Source organism: Orussus abietinus, unplaced genomic scaffold, assembly GCF_000612105.2.
Source record: "Orussus abietinus isolate OABI.00-Male unplaced genomic scaffold, Oabi_2.0 scaffold99, whole genome shotgun sequence".
NCBI classification, from domain to species: Eukaryota; Metazoa; Arthropoda; class Insecta; order Hymenoptera; family Orussidae; genus Orussus; species Orussus abietinus.
Window position 1 is genome coordinate 22,072 of NW_019394251.1, and position 16,691 is coordinate 38,762.

General features: G+C 37.0%; 1 protein-coding gene across 4 annotated transcripts in view; it reads right to left on the bottom strand.

Annotated features, from left to right (window-relative positions):
- LOC105702209 (coiled-coil domain-containing protein AGAP005037) overlaps positions 1-16,691 on the bottom strand; it is a 114,841-nt gene that overhangs the window by 15,477 nt on the left and 82,673 nt on the right. For 2 of the 4 annotated variants that reach the window (XM_012429590.1, XM_012429589.1), the window contains exons 6-10: positions 16,207-16,363; positions 11,167-11,292; positions 8,364-8,535; positions 6,466-6,606; positions 3,587-3,732 (exon numbers count right to left, since the gene is read on the bottom strand). In XM_012429590.1, coding sequence (XP_012285013.1) covers positions 3,587-3,732; positions 6,466-6,606; positions 8,364-8,535; positions 11,167-11,292; positions 16,207-16,363 — 742 coding nt within the window. Of the gene's footprint in view, positions 1-988; positions 1,037-1,245; positions 1,300-3,586; positions 3,733-6,465; positions 6,607-8,363; positions 8,536-11,166; positions 11,293-16,206; positions 16,364-16,691 lie in introns of all 4 variants that reach the window. The other 2 variants (XM_012429588.1, XM_012429587.1) reach the window with 2 other exon arrangements.

A 16,691-nucleotide genomic window follows, 5' to 3' on the forward strand; every position in this document is an offset into this window, starting at 1 on the left:
TCTTCGTTTAATTCTTTTTTTCCTCCATAGCATTTGGTGTATTTTTTTTTTTTTTTTGAAGCGCGCGTGAATTAATACGAAAACTAGTTATATTGAAACATTCATTTTTTATTAGATTGTTTAATCAAGCTTAATACTTTTAGAATGTAGACGTAAAGACATATTCTGTGAACGATACGACTGTGCGAGAATAAAAAATGAAAACGCGTGTGCAATACGGATCATTGTCAGTCACCATAAATAGGATAAAACAAATGAAATGTTTTTATCGAAAATGTCACTTCTGTATGTACATATCGAGTAACGAAACAATAACCGCTCCAACATATATATAAAAACTCTACATGCACCAGAAATTGAATAGCTTAATATTCAGCGGACCGAATGCCACGTATAGCTGAACAAACTTTTTACATACAACTTATAACAATTGCTGAATCTTTTTAATACGTCCAACTTTGTATACATCCCACAAATTACTTACACATTTCCTATCAAATACGTATTTACTAAATAACGATAAGACGAGACTAAATGATAAGAAAACGTCATTAGATTTAAGAAACGACTTCATCCAAAAGCGTTAATAATTAATTAAATAGTAAGACGACCATATCCAAATTAAAATTCAATTTCCTTAAATAACCGGGTTCTCAAGTTGTCGGCGATGAAACATTTAACTTACATGGATTCTTATCACTTTCTGTTAAGAAAAAGAAAGAAAGAGGGAAACGATTGACAGATGACAATTGACAACAGTAAAACGAGTGCAACATCTATCATCACAGAACTTATGCAACATGCTTTCACGTACACCTCACAATTGCGTTTAAAAAGGAAACAGAAATAATTAAAACGAAATTAACGCCCAAGGACATAGAGAGAGAGAGAGAGTGAAACTACGAAAGTGCCATAAGACCATTAGGACATACAGGGAAATTTAAACAAAACACGTATAAAAAGCAGAAGAGAATACAATTGGGCGAACCTTTGCCTAATTTCGGCGGCTTAACATCGGTCCTTAAGTACGACTCATCTGTAATGGCAGGTTGACAGTTTTATATTGACAATGACATCACGACGAGAGAATATCTACATGGCGTGACGCGGAAGAGCCGACAAAGTGAACGTGTTAAATAGAATACAAAGACTGATAGACACGAGAGAGAAAGAGAGATCAGCGATCGGTGATTAGTGATCGATGGTTAGTGATTAGCGATTAAAGAGTAGGAATTAAAGACACACCTGGCAGCGAGGCGGAGCTGGAGCTAGAGTGCTTGTCGAACTCGTCTCCTGCGCCTGGTGTGCGTTAGTCGGAATAATAAAGCACTTGTACAGCAGGGTTAAAGAAAATTGTATAAGTAGAGCCACGAGCCATGTAACTTCTTAAATTGATAAGAACAAAAATAAGAGATATACCAGAAAGAAGATGAATTTTCCAGGGAAGGACTGCGATGATCCGATCCTGCGACGGTCATACAATTAGTATTTCTTGTCATCACGTGTTTTTCTAATTTTTTTTTTATATTGTTATATGGGTGAAGATTGATAATTGCATAACATTGCATGGCTCGTGGCGAGGAATCTAAATTCGGAAGTTATTTCTACTGGCACGGCTTGCGAGGTATATGTAACTCAGGTCCTTGGAGGACGTGTTTGTTAATTGAATATTTATTTCTCACCGTACGTCGACAAGATTAACCGGTGTACCTGGTAGTTGCATATACCGCGCAAGGCGAAAAGTCTAAAATATGTAATGTAACTCTACGATGACCGAAAAGTATCTTAAAGATGGCCGACGCCAAAACCCAGGAGTCGGAGTTGTGTCGCTCTACATCGCGACAAGATGAAAAATCCTTTATTGAGTTTTGACGCGGCTCGAAAGGCGGAGGTAAAAGCAAAACGTGCTCTATTTTCTTGTTTTTCTTCTTTTTCTTTTCTTTTTTTTTTCGGTGAAAAGTTACGATTAACAGGAGAGATTATCTCTTCTTTCGTTTAATTATTCCTTGAATTTATTTCCTTTTTATGCAGCCTTCTTTTGAAAACAGAAACGCGAATTGGAAGGGTTGCGAATTTACTTAGAACGAAATAAGTATGCTGTTATATTCGCACTCGCAATTGAAAATAATAATTCTATTCAAGGTCTTGAAAGTTCTTGACACAATAGAATTCAGTTGACGTTTGTTTCTTCCGTATTCAGATGGACGAATGAGTCCTCAAAGGAATGTAACGTTTCCAAAAAGAAAGGACAAAGTATTGTTAGTAAGCACTTTAAAATATCTTTTAAATAATTTTGCGGACACATAAATAAGCCCGTGATGGCCGAAATGTGAAAATGTTGTACCATGTTTGTTACATGTTTTAGTTACATATTACTAACGTTTGCTAATTACTTTTATTAAGCCTAGTAAATGTAATGTTATGACATATTGAAGTCTCCTTCTCGCTGTAATTATACCGACGTTAAGGAAACGTTACATGATCGCTTAAGAGAAGACGAGAGTCATTCTTAACTATGTTTAATTATTTGTTATCCAAATCAAATTTTGATTGATGACCAAATGACATTGAACTGTCAAAAATTGTAGCGAATTTTATCGGACCCTCCTAAAACATACATTCTCAAAAACCACCTTGGTCATGATATCACTTCTACTAAATAATTTGAAACGTTAACACGTATTTATAGAGGCCCTAAGGAAAAACGCGATTCTCGTGAAATTTCATAAAAAAAAAATCCTCTTTATCTAGCCAAGACCAGAACAAAAATCATACTTTTTTTGTGAAAAATGAAAATTCACGAGCATCGCGTTCTTCTTTAGAGCCTCCATAATCACGTGTTAAAGGTGCACCCAGTTTGGAGAAAAGTTTTATAAATATTTGGACGTTTTATACAGGGTGTTTCCTAAACATGTGGCGAAAATTCAAGGGTTGATTCCTGAGGTATTTTTATGAAGAAATGTTCATATAAACATTTGTCGAAAAATGCTTCATAAGGGAGCTCGATCTATATGAAATAAGAGTATCTTTTTTACGTAAAAATCCTTCAGGTATAATATTCTAAAATCAAAATGTAAAAAAAATGTTCATTAAAATTAGGGGTTATTTTTACCCTCAACCCCTTCAGTATGGGACACTTCTGATTAAAATTTTGAAATTCCGAGCTCCGATTCTGATTCAGCGTCAAAAGTTTATGCGGTATACCAAATGTCATAATTTCAATATGGACGATTTCGAAAATATTGAGGAAAAACCGCCTTCAGGGTGCCCCATTTGAAGCTCCCTTAGAAAGTATTTTTCGACAAATGTTTATATGAACTTTTCTTCATAAAAATACCTCAGGAATCACCCCTTGAATTTTTGCAGCATGTTTAGGAAACACCCTATATATATACATAGAATGACCCTTCCATATCACCTTAACACATTGTTAACCGGTAACGAGTTAACTCGTGCCGGAACGACTAGCATTGTAAAATGGCCGGTCAACAATGTGTTAAGAAGCTAAATCTTGGAGGTAAATCTCGCATAGAGGTAACCCGTTAATCGATCATCGAATATATGTTATTGTCATGCTTATGTGTACCTGTAGTCCTTGCATATGGATCTCGTCCTGCTGGGACTTGTAAGTAGTCCCTGGGAGAGGGGCTAGTATGGGGGGCATGGGTTAGAGCCTTTTGCACGAGCCCTGTTAAGTTAGCAAGCTGCCGTTCCATGTGTTCCACTCTTATCCTGTTAGAAATAACGTTTAGTGGGATGAGTAATTAGCTCATACAGAAATTCCCCGTCCATTGCCCTCTTCAAGAGAGAAACAGCCAGAGAATTCAAACAAATTAAGGATAAATCCCTTAAAGAGTGTCAGACTTGAGTACCGTATATCAATTGCCGAAAAATCCATTCTATGATATCTAGATGAACATCTCTTTAGATAGCAGAGCAGTCAATGGACATTTTCTGGAGAGCAGGAAAAAAACCCACTCTAACCAGGCAAATTAAAGAGTTGCCTGTTAAAATGAAATTCTCACGGGAATTATGAGAACTCTTAGGGCCTGATATTGCAGCTGAATTTAATTTGGAGAAATTCAACTGCAAAGAATTATCCCGCAACGTTTAACAAGAGTAATTGCAATTCGGAAAAGAATTTCAAACTCCGAGGCCACTTATTGAAATATTAATCGGATCTCGCATCTGCCTCTCTTTGAGATTAAAAGTACTCCCTTGAGTAAAGTGCGAGGCTCGGTGGGATGTTTAACAAGTACGTTGTTAATCGGTCGAGTGTTATTGCTGGATGAGTTTTAAAGTTAAATCATCTCAACGAGTCTCTTCAATTGATTGGTACACCTCGTCGATACCAGAATTGAGCCTGGACTTTTCTTTAATATTTCTGATCAGTTTATAAACACCGAATTAAAATGCACTCTTGGGCAATAAGGTCGAATAAGTCTGGTTTATCGCTCAATTCTGGCATTGTTGGGTACATTTTCATACTAGTCAAGTATACAATCGGTTCGATGCACTACGAGTGCATAACGTGACATGCTTCGATTTTATACCGAATCGAAAGGCATCGGCCTCCCATGAACACATTTCAGTATTGCATAACTCGCAAGAATCTCACTTGTAATAGCTTCGCCTTACATTCCGTGAGTACCTCAAGTGCATGCAATGCAATCGCATAGGTTCACTTACTCGATACGTCTACGGATCTAATTCTAGGTCATTCATGGTTTTATCAGGCAAAAGCGAACGAACGTACAAAGCAACGGCAAACGCAAATCGCGACAATTTGACAAATAAACTGAAATTAAATGTTTCCAAACGTTCCGTGAACGATTTTGATTCCACTGATTACCCTTCATAAACTGAATCTATACCTCGATAAAAAAGAATAAAATGCATTGAACCAATAAAATATTTCTTTGCATAGTATCAATGAAATATCTTGCGCAAAACATTTCTTTGGTTCGATGACATTTTTTTTCTTAGTGTATAAAAAGATAAATAAGATCATAAAAATAATGAACTTCTACACGACAAATGTTCTGTAATGTAGATACCTGTTAGGTGAGTGCACTTGGATTTAAAAGAAAATTAAACAAAAAAATGTATTCATGGAACGTTTTACAATTTAACATTACACGTAAATTTGTGCACTCCTACACCGAAAAAATTCCTTTTGTCCATTCGGTTGATCCTCTCGATGCAGGATGGTAATTGTTTATTCAAACGAACAGAAATCTTTTTCAGTTTATAATGTCAATTCTTCATACTAAAGGTGTCAACAAACTCGAACGTTTAAACTACCTGATGCGAACTCATTTAACATTACTCGGTCTGGAACTTTTACATAATTTCGTACATGCAATGGAAAGGAAAACTGGAACAATATACATTAATCAGTGGACTTTCACTTTACATCGTGGTAGACGTTAATGTTATGCTGGACACTTTTTGGAAAAATGGCAGGGTGATAAGAAAATTCTCATCTTTGTTCTGCCGAGCCATTTTTCCAACTTTTTATGATATGCGCTTTTGCTCTCTCTTGCCGAAAATATGATGTTGATAGGGACTCGATTTTAATATTTACATCGTAACATTTATTGCTTCAGGTAAATGTATTACTCAGACACGGAATATAATGTCTAAACCTACATTATTTAAGACAAAATTCCAAATGTCTTTGTGTAGTCTAAGATTTTCTTTATTAATGTATTCTCCAGAAATGTTGTCTAATAGATTATGATATGTAAAGATATGTAAAGTTCTGTATACATTTTTGCATTTTGATTTCGAGTACCAATGTGTTCTCCGTGTGATACATTTTTTGGAAATCATTCCCACATCGCAAGCCTGACCCGGTCACTAATTCCTTTACCAGGATCTGGGAAATGATTTTTTAACGAAAAGTTTACCATCATACGTGCTCATAATTGTTCAAGATGCCCTAAAAAATCCTCTGAACCTTTAATTATCTAAGAAAATAATCATCAGATACAGGCATAACAAATATTTATTTAAGCCTCTCCACTCAATGAACCGCAATATTCTATTTAATTACCGGGTAAGCATAAATAAAAAAATAAAAGACTAGTTGAACAATTCCATCCAATCGACCTCACATTCCTAACCGAGGGAACATTCCCTTTGATTTACTAACTCCCGCGTGAAATCTCTCATTCCGGAATAATAACTAGAAATTGCAATATAAAAAGTCGATGCGTAACCTGGTTAACAATTTAAATTCAACCTTCCAGCGGATCAGTGTTTGAATTAGCATGTAAAATGAAATTAACCGAACTGGAAGCAGGCATATCTGGCAGAAGCGCATAATCAGGTGTCGAAGCAATGCATATGTACGTATACATACGTATGCATGGCGTATATACGCATTCGAGCAGGCATGGTGCATTCGCGCAATACTGCAAGGCACTTGTTCTATCGAGTTATCGCAGATGTGCACGGTACCGAGTTACATCGTAGGTCTGTCCACCAGGTGGCAAAGGGGGTGCCCCAGGTGGGAATGGGGATCGAGAGGGGCCCGAGGGGGGTCGACCAGGTGGTTTCACCCCGTAAAGGCTGTATGACTCCTCCAGGAGCTCCGTATCGCTGCACCACCCACAACAAATACACACACCCACAGCTGATTCTCGGTGCAACTTTTACTGCCTCTACGTACCGGCATTTCCCGCCGTCCGAAATTTCAAACCCAGCAACACGCGGTTATAAATCATTTATTTTCATTAATGCCTGAACAACCCAACGCGTCCCTACGGATGAACACTCGGGTACTTAAGGTGACGTGGAATCCGTCGAGAAACATTAATTGTCGGTAAAAAGAAATTCTTTCAATCTAAATCCTATCCGAAACAATCTGGGGTCTTAACCCTTTTCGGGGGGATTTTTGAGCGTATTAAGTGGTGTAAGAAGACACAACGCAGCGTGTGATGTCAACCCTATTTTAGTGTGTAATAGTGTCACGTGTTACCTTAAATTTCGCACAGAAGTTCTCAAGATACTTTTTTTGTCTCCTTTACCCTAGTAGCATAGAATAATTTCTAAATATTTCTTTGTAATCTTTGCTAAATATCTCAAGATTTTTTTAAGATTTCTTGTAGATTTCATTCGAAGATATTTGAAATATTTCTTGAAAATCTCAATGACATATTTAGTTTCAATAATTTATTAACATATAGAGAAATATTTTTTAACTTATTAACATAATAGAAATACATTTTTTATTTCACGACTATTATCGGACACTTCATTTGGTATCAAAAAACTTAAGACATTTTTCTAATATTTTCGTTCCGCTATTTCATTGAGGGCGCAAAACGTCTTATTTTGATTTTAAATATTTTTAATACGTTTATAATGTATTCGGCAGATAATATTTAAAAAATACTTGTATTAAAATGAAACGAAATATTTTGTATATCTGGTAGAAAAATATTATGAAAACACATGGAGCTAATATTATATAAATATTATAGAGATAATATTCTAAAGTAAACGTTTTGCAAATATTTCAAATCTGCTAAATATTTACAAAATGTACGATATTCGTTAAATATATAGAAAATATAGGACAAATATTTTGTGCTACTAGGGTTATATCCATTGTGCGAATATCGCGAAAATTGTTGAAACGGAAATGTCATTTGTTTAACTCATGGTTTAACTAGTTCAATCATTCTGGGATTTTTTATTAAGAAATGCCCGATAACGCTAAGCGTGAGGGAGATAATCGTTACATGTAATCCGGGCACATGAATTGAGGAAATATTTCCGACGAGTGCCAATTAGTCGAATCAGCAGTACAACCTTCACACGAAAATAAAACAAGCGTAGTTATATTCGTTCACTCGGTGCGGATGAAAAATCCCAATTGCAATAACAGTGAAATACCAACAAAAGGAATATTTCTCCTCCACCGATAAATTTCCTTCCGTCAACATTTAAACGGTAGATTGTTCTTCGGGGATATTCGTATAGTTAGTCCCGAAAAGCCGTGAAAGCCCAAACAGTGCACTCCGCTCGCCAAAACGTGATATATATATTTAATAAAAAAAAATGATAATAATTAGAAATAGGAAAACACCCAAAGAAAACCATTGCTCCGGAAATTCAACACTGTCGAAAATCCATTATTACTCTACAAATTAATTGCAATGTTAATTCAATAGAATTGTATTTCCAAAATATAGGTACCCTATGATTACAGTTAAGCTGACTATCAAATCTGGATTTTTGACAGTGACATTATCGAAGGAGAGCCAGAAGTTCTTCAAGCCAAGATTTAAAATGTTCAATTTCGTGTAATGTTTCTCCTTCTTATCATTTTTATTCTTATGGAGCCATCTTACCTCGCTTCTTCGTCGATCACCGGCGTGACCGTTCCCGAATATTGGGAGTAATAAGGATCCTCATAACTACCACCTCCACTGTAAGGTCCTGGAGGATATCGTCCTGTACTACTTCCGACACCTCCACCGCGTTCAGGGCTGCTCATGTAACCACTCTCTCCGTGAAGTCGATCTACGTAAATCGGTACGAAGGAAAGAAATTATTAACAATATATAAAAAGCCCCTATATATTATAAGCACACGGGATTAAGAAGTATCCCTGGCGATGATATTAACGAATATGCAATTTCATAATTATTCTAACTTATTGAGATATCAGGGATGGGATTGATCACGTGAGTAGAGTAGTTTAATTTAACCCCATCCCTGTTATAAGACATTACGTCACGTATAAAGGCATTCCTGTACTTCTTCTAATTTTAAGCTCCCACGAAAATAAATATAATTTTTATTCTCTTTTTCTCTCTTCTTAAATATGAAGACATTTATTGCGTAACGTGTAATTATCATTCCGATCGAGTGACTCGTATTTTGATTTTCCGGCCTTTATGCGTGACGACGGAATGATAAATCATTATCTGGTGGATACATACAGACGGTGTATACTTTCTGAACATTTTCTTTCTTTCTATTCTTTCGAAGGGGTCAATTACGATCGATTCGGTGAGGAAATGTTCGATTGAAATGCGAGGTGCGAATTACGGATACAGGGAGGTTTGTACGATGTCGAGTCCAAAGCTACCCAAATGACCAACTACTGATTCTGAAATACCACCACCATACAGCGACAAACTATATGTAATACAAAACTCGGTAATTTCGGTTTTTTTTTTTTGGAGCATGCACCAACGATACCCAACTGCACGTTTCACGTAAACAGGGACAATCACGATAAATGAATAAAAGTATGCGAAAGATGAAGTTTGGTGAGTTCCATTGAAAGGTATTACAGCGCTACGGTTACTGCAAAAAAAAAAAGATTACGGTATATGTACAGTTTTTCGGGTCTTACAGTGACTCGAAAAAGAAAATGGCGAATTTCAATAGCACTCTACAGTGCCGTGGAAAAATTTCATTTTGGCTCGCAATACACGTTTACCCCCGAGTTTTATTTTCCTCTGTCGCATTTAATTGCATTTAAATTCGAGTTCATTTTTTTCTTTTTTCCCCTTTTCGAAGCAGAGGCAAGAGGGCGGCTGGTCGGGAATTTTTTTCACGCCACTGTTGATATCCAATCGCAATCAATTCGACGTGAAACCTTTTTGCCCGACTTCCTTCTTCCCGTCGATCCGGGGAAACGGGTGCGATTTTCCGCCCTACGTAATTTCCTGCGGACGTATTTCCGCCAGAAGGGTGTCGAAAGCACCAGGAACCGCTTTTGCTCGTTACTTTTTGCCGAAATTCGCCCGACGAATTGCACGGATTGCGAAAAAGGAATCGACGACTTCCGGTCCAAGTGCTCCGGCCTTTTAACGCCTCGGCTAGTTACACGGCGCAATTGCGTTACTCGCTTCGCACGCCGGTACTTGTTCACTTTTTTTTTTCCCCGATTTCCCACGAAACTACGAAACGCCGACACGTCGATCTTTTGCATCAGGGTTTCATCGTGAATCTGGCAGACATTTTTATTCTCTCATAAATGATTCAGTCCAAGGAAAGTTTCCCATAAAAGGACCCACGAGAGATGTCCTTGCGCCAGGGAACTGCATCGCAAACTTAGAATCGCTGAGGGGATCTTGTACAAAAAATAAAGAGAAAAGATAATGACGAGGCTACGTGACTTGCTTGAAACAATATACAGGAATTTACTCCAGCGATTAGATCTCGTTTCGGGTGCACGATCCCTCGATTTCGGACGAAGAGGGAAGGGAAATGCCCTTATCACATTATATGCAGAAAATTGTGTCTTCTACAATTTTTCTCTTCTTTTTAATCTTCGACGATTATAATGGTTAACCGGTTCAAGAGGAAACTGCAAGGAGTACCTAGGGTTTCTGCTAAATTTAAGTGTTTACTTGAAATGAGTAAAAAATCCGATTTTGAGGCAAGTTACTCCTCGTGAAACAAGGCCACGTCAAACTTCGTTGATTTTCCCAGTCAAATTGCGCAGATTTTCTCGGTCAAACTGCGTAAATTTCCCCGTCAAACTGTGCAGGTTATTCCAATGCAAATTATTCCTAATGAAACAAGGCTACGTCAAACGTCGTTGATTTTCCCGGCCAATCTGCGCAAATTTTCCCAGCCAAACTGCGCAGATTTCCCCGTCAAACTGCGCCAAGGCTACGTCAAACGTCGTTGATTTTCCCGGCCAAACTGCGCAGATTTCCCCGTCAAACTGCGCAGATTTTCCCCGTCAAACTGCGCAGATTATTCCAATGCAAATTATTCCTCATGAAACAAGGCTACGTCAAACGTCGTTGATTTTCCCGGCCAATCTGCGCAAATTTTCCCAGCCAAACTGCGCAGATTTCCCCGTCAAACTGCGCAGATTTTCCCCGTCAAACTGCGCAGATTATTCCAATGCAAATTATTCCTCATGAAACAAGGCTACGTCAAACGTCGTTGATTTTCCCGGTCAAACTGTGCAGATTTCCCCACCAAACTACGCAGATTTCCTCCGAAAAATATTTTCCAACTTTTCTATTAAAAATGCTCATTTGATAATTTGATCGTGAAAAAACCCCGGTTGACATTGTGCGGCGCGTTGCAGGTTTTCCTTATTTCCTTATTTTAGGTAAAAAACCTCTCCGGCGGTCTCGGGTGGTCCTGTCGTCGTTGACCTAGGTTAAGGATTCCACTGACCTGGTATACTATAGAGGGACACCGAGCTGTCTCTAGAGAAGCGTGCGGATCCCCCCAGGCTTCCTAGGGGACTTTTACCACACTGGTAGCTCCGGAGCGGCTTGGCCGGCGCTACCCCGCCTCCACCTATCCAAAACCATCCAAAACCATTGCATCCAGCAGCATTCAACCTTCTTCCTTAAGCCTCCTTACTACTTCCCCTCGCACTTCCGGGCCTCCGGAAACTCGGAGTCGCACGTTCCGGCGCGGTAAACTCCTCCTTAAGGGGATATGAAAGTGGCATCCGAAAGCTCAATCGTTCATTAAACTTTTTTACAAACTGAGTGTGCCGAATCGTTTCAAACTTGACAATACGAACATGGAAGCTATAAGGAAGGTCCCGACACTCATAAAATTACATTTTTTATACAAAATTTTGAAAACATCTATAAACAAATTTAAAAAAATTTGAAATTTTATGGGTGTCGGGACCTTCCTTATAGCCTACATATTCACAATGTCAAATTTGAAACGTTTCGGTACCTCCAGTTCGGAGAAGAGTTTCATTACCGAGACCTCTGTATCACCACTTTCACATCCCCTTAACCCTTTCGCAAATCTCGCCCGAGCATGCGAGAAGGTTAACAGGCTTCGAGACTGCCTTCTACAGGGAGAATTTACCGACGTCGCAGTTCCTCGCCAATTTTCCAAATTAATTTTAAGGGAATCGTTTGAAATATTTCCCCTAGATCGGGTGAATTGACAATAGCTGATTGAAAAGGTGGTTCTTTGATGGAGGTCGATGAATTTACGATGACTTAAATGTATGTCGCAATGACTTTTTGCTTACCTTAGATGGTAGGTAGGAATTTGAAAAATCGTGCGTTTAAACATTTCATTCGGTGGGACAAATTTTTCTTGGTTAAAGTACGTTAATTCTCGTCCGGATGTTCACGAAGCAAAGTTGCGGACACTGATCTCGGAAAATTGCGAGAACTGTAATGTTGGGAAAAAGTCATCTCGTAGAAAGTCAGTTTCAAACTCCCTTAAGGGCATCTAATAAGCATTGCGACTCTACCGAGGGAGCGAAATGGGAGACTCGCTCGCGCTCTTAATTAATAAAAAAAGATATAGAAAAAAAAATTAAAAAAAACAAAGAAAACGAGAGTGAATCTTTCACTGTACACGTATACTCGGTAACAATACGTAGAAATTGCCCTGGCATTTGTTAGTAATTAAGGAGTGATCTCTAACGCGTTTAAGTAAAAAAGCCCTTGCAGTTGTGATTTGCAATGCGACATTGAGGCAGGTTGCTGACTTTATTAAGTAATTGTTTAGTGCACAGTTATTTAATAAATGAGTTTACAGTTAAAGGCAAGGAGTAGGAAACGATTTGCAGTAGAACGTTAATTCGATATCGTGCCAAGCCGTTAAGATATACGAAATCCAGATGAAAAATGCAAACACACTTGAAAAATCCTCCTCGTGGAAGTACATCGATCCTTTATTCGATAACAATTTTCGAAATGTCAAATAAACTGGGCCCAATTTATATTCCCAAAAAGAAAACACGCCCGCGCGTGATTAACTAATTATTGATTCACGCAAGTGATTTCTTTAAATGAACAGGATTTTTCCTTGTGTACAATATTCTAATACGCGTATGTCATAGAAGTATATTTCCATTAGTTTTCATTTTGAAGGACATTTATTGCAGAGAAAATCAAATTTCAGCCATCGGAGCCTGTTTTGTCATTTTCATGCTGCTCGCATGCTTTCGATCGTTGTTTATTGTCTTTTGAAGACGATTATGGTGACTTTGTTCATCATACGATATTTGTTTCTGGTTGGGATTTATTCAGATTTGGAGAAACTGTGTCGCGTTTTATAGCATATATAACAAAGTTTTTCAAACAATTCATCCAACCCCGGACGCAGAGGTCGCAATACAAATCGATAGATCGGCTCAATTGTTCGGTACAGTTTGATCTCTTTGATCAGACACCTCTTCCCCCATTGCGATTGACTATTATTCGAAATTTCCCTGACTAGGGTCAACAGATCACAAGGCTCCAGAAGATTCGAATTTCACCCCGATGAATGCTTTCCAATGTTGCAATTAAATGTATTAATTGAAGTATCGAATCCCAGTATTTATAAAGGTAAAAAAGATCTAAAGAAAAGAAAAAAAGGTTCACGTCTTTACAGAATGAATTACATATTGAAACTATAAACAAAATGTTATACGCTATACACATCTGTTTCGCTTTCTACGTACCTGAAACAACGAGTCTTTTTTTAAATAAATGAACTCGTGATGGATCGATTGTTTAATGAAATAGAAAATGTATTGTGTTAAGCATTCTAAGTAAACGCATATTTTTCACATTTTGTATTGTGTGCACTGTTGAAATAAGCGAAATTTCTAAGTCTTTCGTATTTTCTCCTTTTGAAGAGTTCATCTTATATAATTTATAATCATTCTTTTACTTACGTAACAACGTAAACAACCTTTGTTGAATACTCGTATTTCACTAGACTGTTATCAGCGATAGAATATAAGTAACATACCATACCCCGGCATGTGTATTGTAATAAATAAAAGCTTTATTTATTGATCTTTATTACTTTTACAGCGGAAAGTTCTACACCAAAAGCAGGAATTAAGGATACTTTCAGGGAACATATATCAGCTGTTCGTAAAATGATTACTCTCGGCCAAGTGTCACGTCAAGTTAACTGAATAAATAAATAGAAAATACACATTCACAACAAGAGCGTTAATTTCCCCAATGCGAAATTCTCTAAACCCTAAAAGATGTCATTAATGTTAATAATTTGGCACCCACAGATGTCCACACAACGGAATTTAACACCGAACATTTTCAACCGTAACACTTTCTCCAACGGAATGCAAATTATGAGTGTAACAGAGTTAAATGAAAAAAAAATAAAAATAAAATAAAAATGAGAAAAATAGTGAAAATGGAAAAAGAAGGAAAACGGGGAAGTCGTTTGTACGTTTTATGGACGAAAGTTGCGTTGCAACGGCGAGACACGGTTTTCGGAACGAATAAGTAGGTACAAGGAAAACAGATAATAGAGAGATGCAATGAGGGGTTCGCAATGAAGCTGTTACACCAATACGTGCATTATGAGGGAAATGATTAGGAAGTAAGCGCGTGGGAGAGCTAACTACGAAGCAGACACAAGCAGGCAATTAATGATTTTTCATTTAATGACGGCTGAATCACGGCTACTAGAAATTCCAGCACTATTATTTAATAATCTCGCTACGGGGAATTAATTAGAGGCAATGGGTTAACTATAGCGTGGTCGTGATTGACTAATCGCGAAGTCTAGGCTGATTTAGCTGGTAAAGTATAAACGAAATGTGACTGATCTGACAGGTAATAAAGAGTGGCAATTTGAAAATATGAAAATTATTTCACGGTTCTATATGCCCTCGGATTATAGATACAAAAAGGAAAGTCCCAGTCAGGATAGCATTTTTATAAGAACCCTAGTAGCATAGAATAATTTCTAAATATTTCTTTGTAATCTTTGCTAAGTATCTCAAGCGACAGATTTTTTAATGATTTCTTGTAGATTTCATTCGAAGATATTTGTAATATTTCTTGAAAATCTCAATGACATATTTAGTTTCAATAATTTATAAATATATAGAGAAATATTGTTTAACTTATTAACATAATAAAAATACATTTTTTACTTCACGGCTATTAACGGACAGTTCATTTGGTATCAAAAAACACGAGAAATTTTTCTAATATTTTCGTTCCGCTATTTCATTATGGGAGCAAAACATGTGATTACGATTTTAAATATTTTTCATACGTTTATAATGTATTCGGCAGATAATATTTAAAAAATACTTGTATTAAAATGAAACGAACTGTTTTGTATATCTGGTAGAAAGATATTATGAAAACACATGGAGCTAATATTATATAAATATTATAGAGATAATATTCTAAAGTAAACGTTTTACAAATTTCAAATGTCTGGTAAATATTTACAAAAATGTACGATATTCGTTAAATATATAGAAAATATAAGACAAATATTTTGTGCTACTAGGGAATATCCTGTTGGCAAGAATTTATGAAACAACGAAATATATACTGCTGGATGTCCTAGGGCACATTAGATGTTGTATGAAATGTTTATATTAAATTTTGAGAATAAAGTGGTATTATCCTCCCGGATCAGTTTGTCTGGAGGATGTGCTTGGAAGAGGGATCTTGATAAGAGTAAGAAAAGTGGCTGTCCCAGATAATCACGTATACATGAGCCTGTAATTATTTAATTACGGTAATTACTTAGTTGAAAATAATATCCCGCCTTATCTGAAAGTTCATCTAAAGTTGATTATAAAGAGTACAAATTATAGTAACGGAATTTACATCCCTCTTCCAAGCTTGTGAACAATTCGCTTTTCATTATCCGTGATCTGTATTGCCGAAACGACTTCGAGAATACTTTCCCCGAAATTCGCTCGACCTAAATTCAATTTTGAAATTCGAGAGCATTTCACTTGGTCGGGCCTGTAACTAGAAAGCGATCACAATTTTTTGTAAACAGAGTTTTGAATATGCAATTAGTGCACGATCAGGATATACGGATGTGAAATCTGATTTGCTTTGAATCAATTAATGTCTATATTAGTACAGGTTTTTCCACGACAGATAAAATGCAAATTTTACGCGCCTTGAAAAAGAGAAGCATATAAGAAAATTAGCGAAAGTCCAGTTCGAGCCATGATCAATGCTCTAGAATTTATTCCTAATTTTTTGCAGCCATTAATTCTATTCATATATATATATTTGTAATTACGAGCGAACGAGGGAAAATCTGACGAAGCGGTTTCTCAATTTATTAAACATTTTTAACCCGACGGAAAAAAAAAGGATTTGAATTTATACGGATTGATACAAATTTTTGGTAAATTTCAAATACACGTTTCTAATTATGCGAATCAGCTGACGCGATTTATTGAAACTATGAGGAAAACGCAAGTAGGATTACAGGTTGTCTTACCTGGGGTAGTTAAGGTTTTAGGTTGATTCGAGGTAGCATTTGGTCCTGCAACCACCGATGACGTCGCAGGACTATATGCCCTTAGAAGAGGTCCTCCACGAGGAAGAGTACTACTACTTCCCATGTAATAACTGCCCGACGTCGAATTTTTCGCCGTCTGTAACAAAAAATAGCTCTCATTACTCCTCGTACCTTCGACATCTGCGGAAAAGATTACATGAAGAAAATAATTCCATACTGATTACCAACTAATCTTAGAGTCCTTGCCCGCCGACATAACGAAGAAAGCGTTCTTAAAAGAGCGAGAGATAATGTCAGTTATTGATAAAACTTCCTTGAAATTCTTGTCCGCAGAAGTGATTGTCGACTTGTATACTGAATAAGATAAAAGTAGAACAGGTCATAAAATATAGGCATTGCCATTAGACCGCAGGTTTAATTAGACATTAGACAAAATAAGGATATTTGACATCTTGAATACTTGT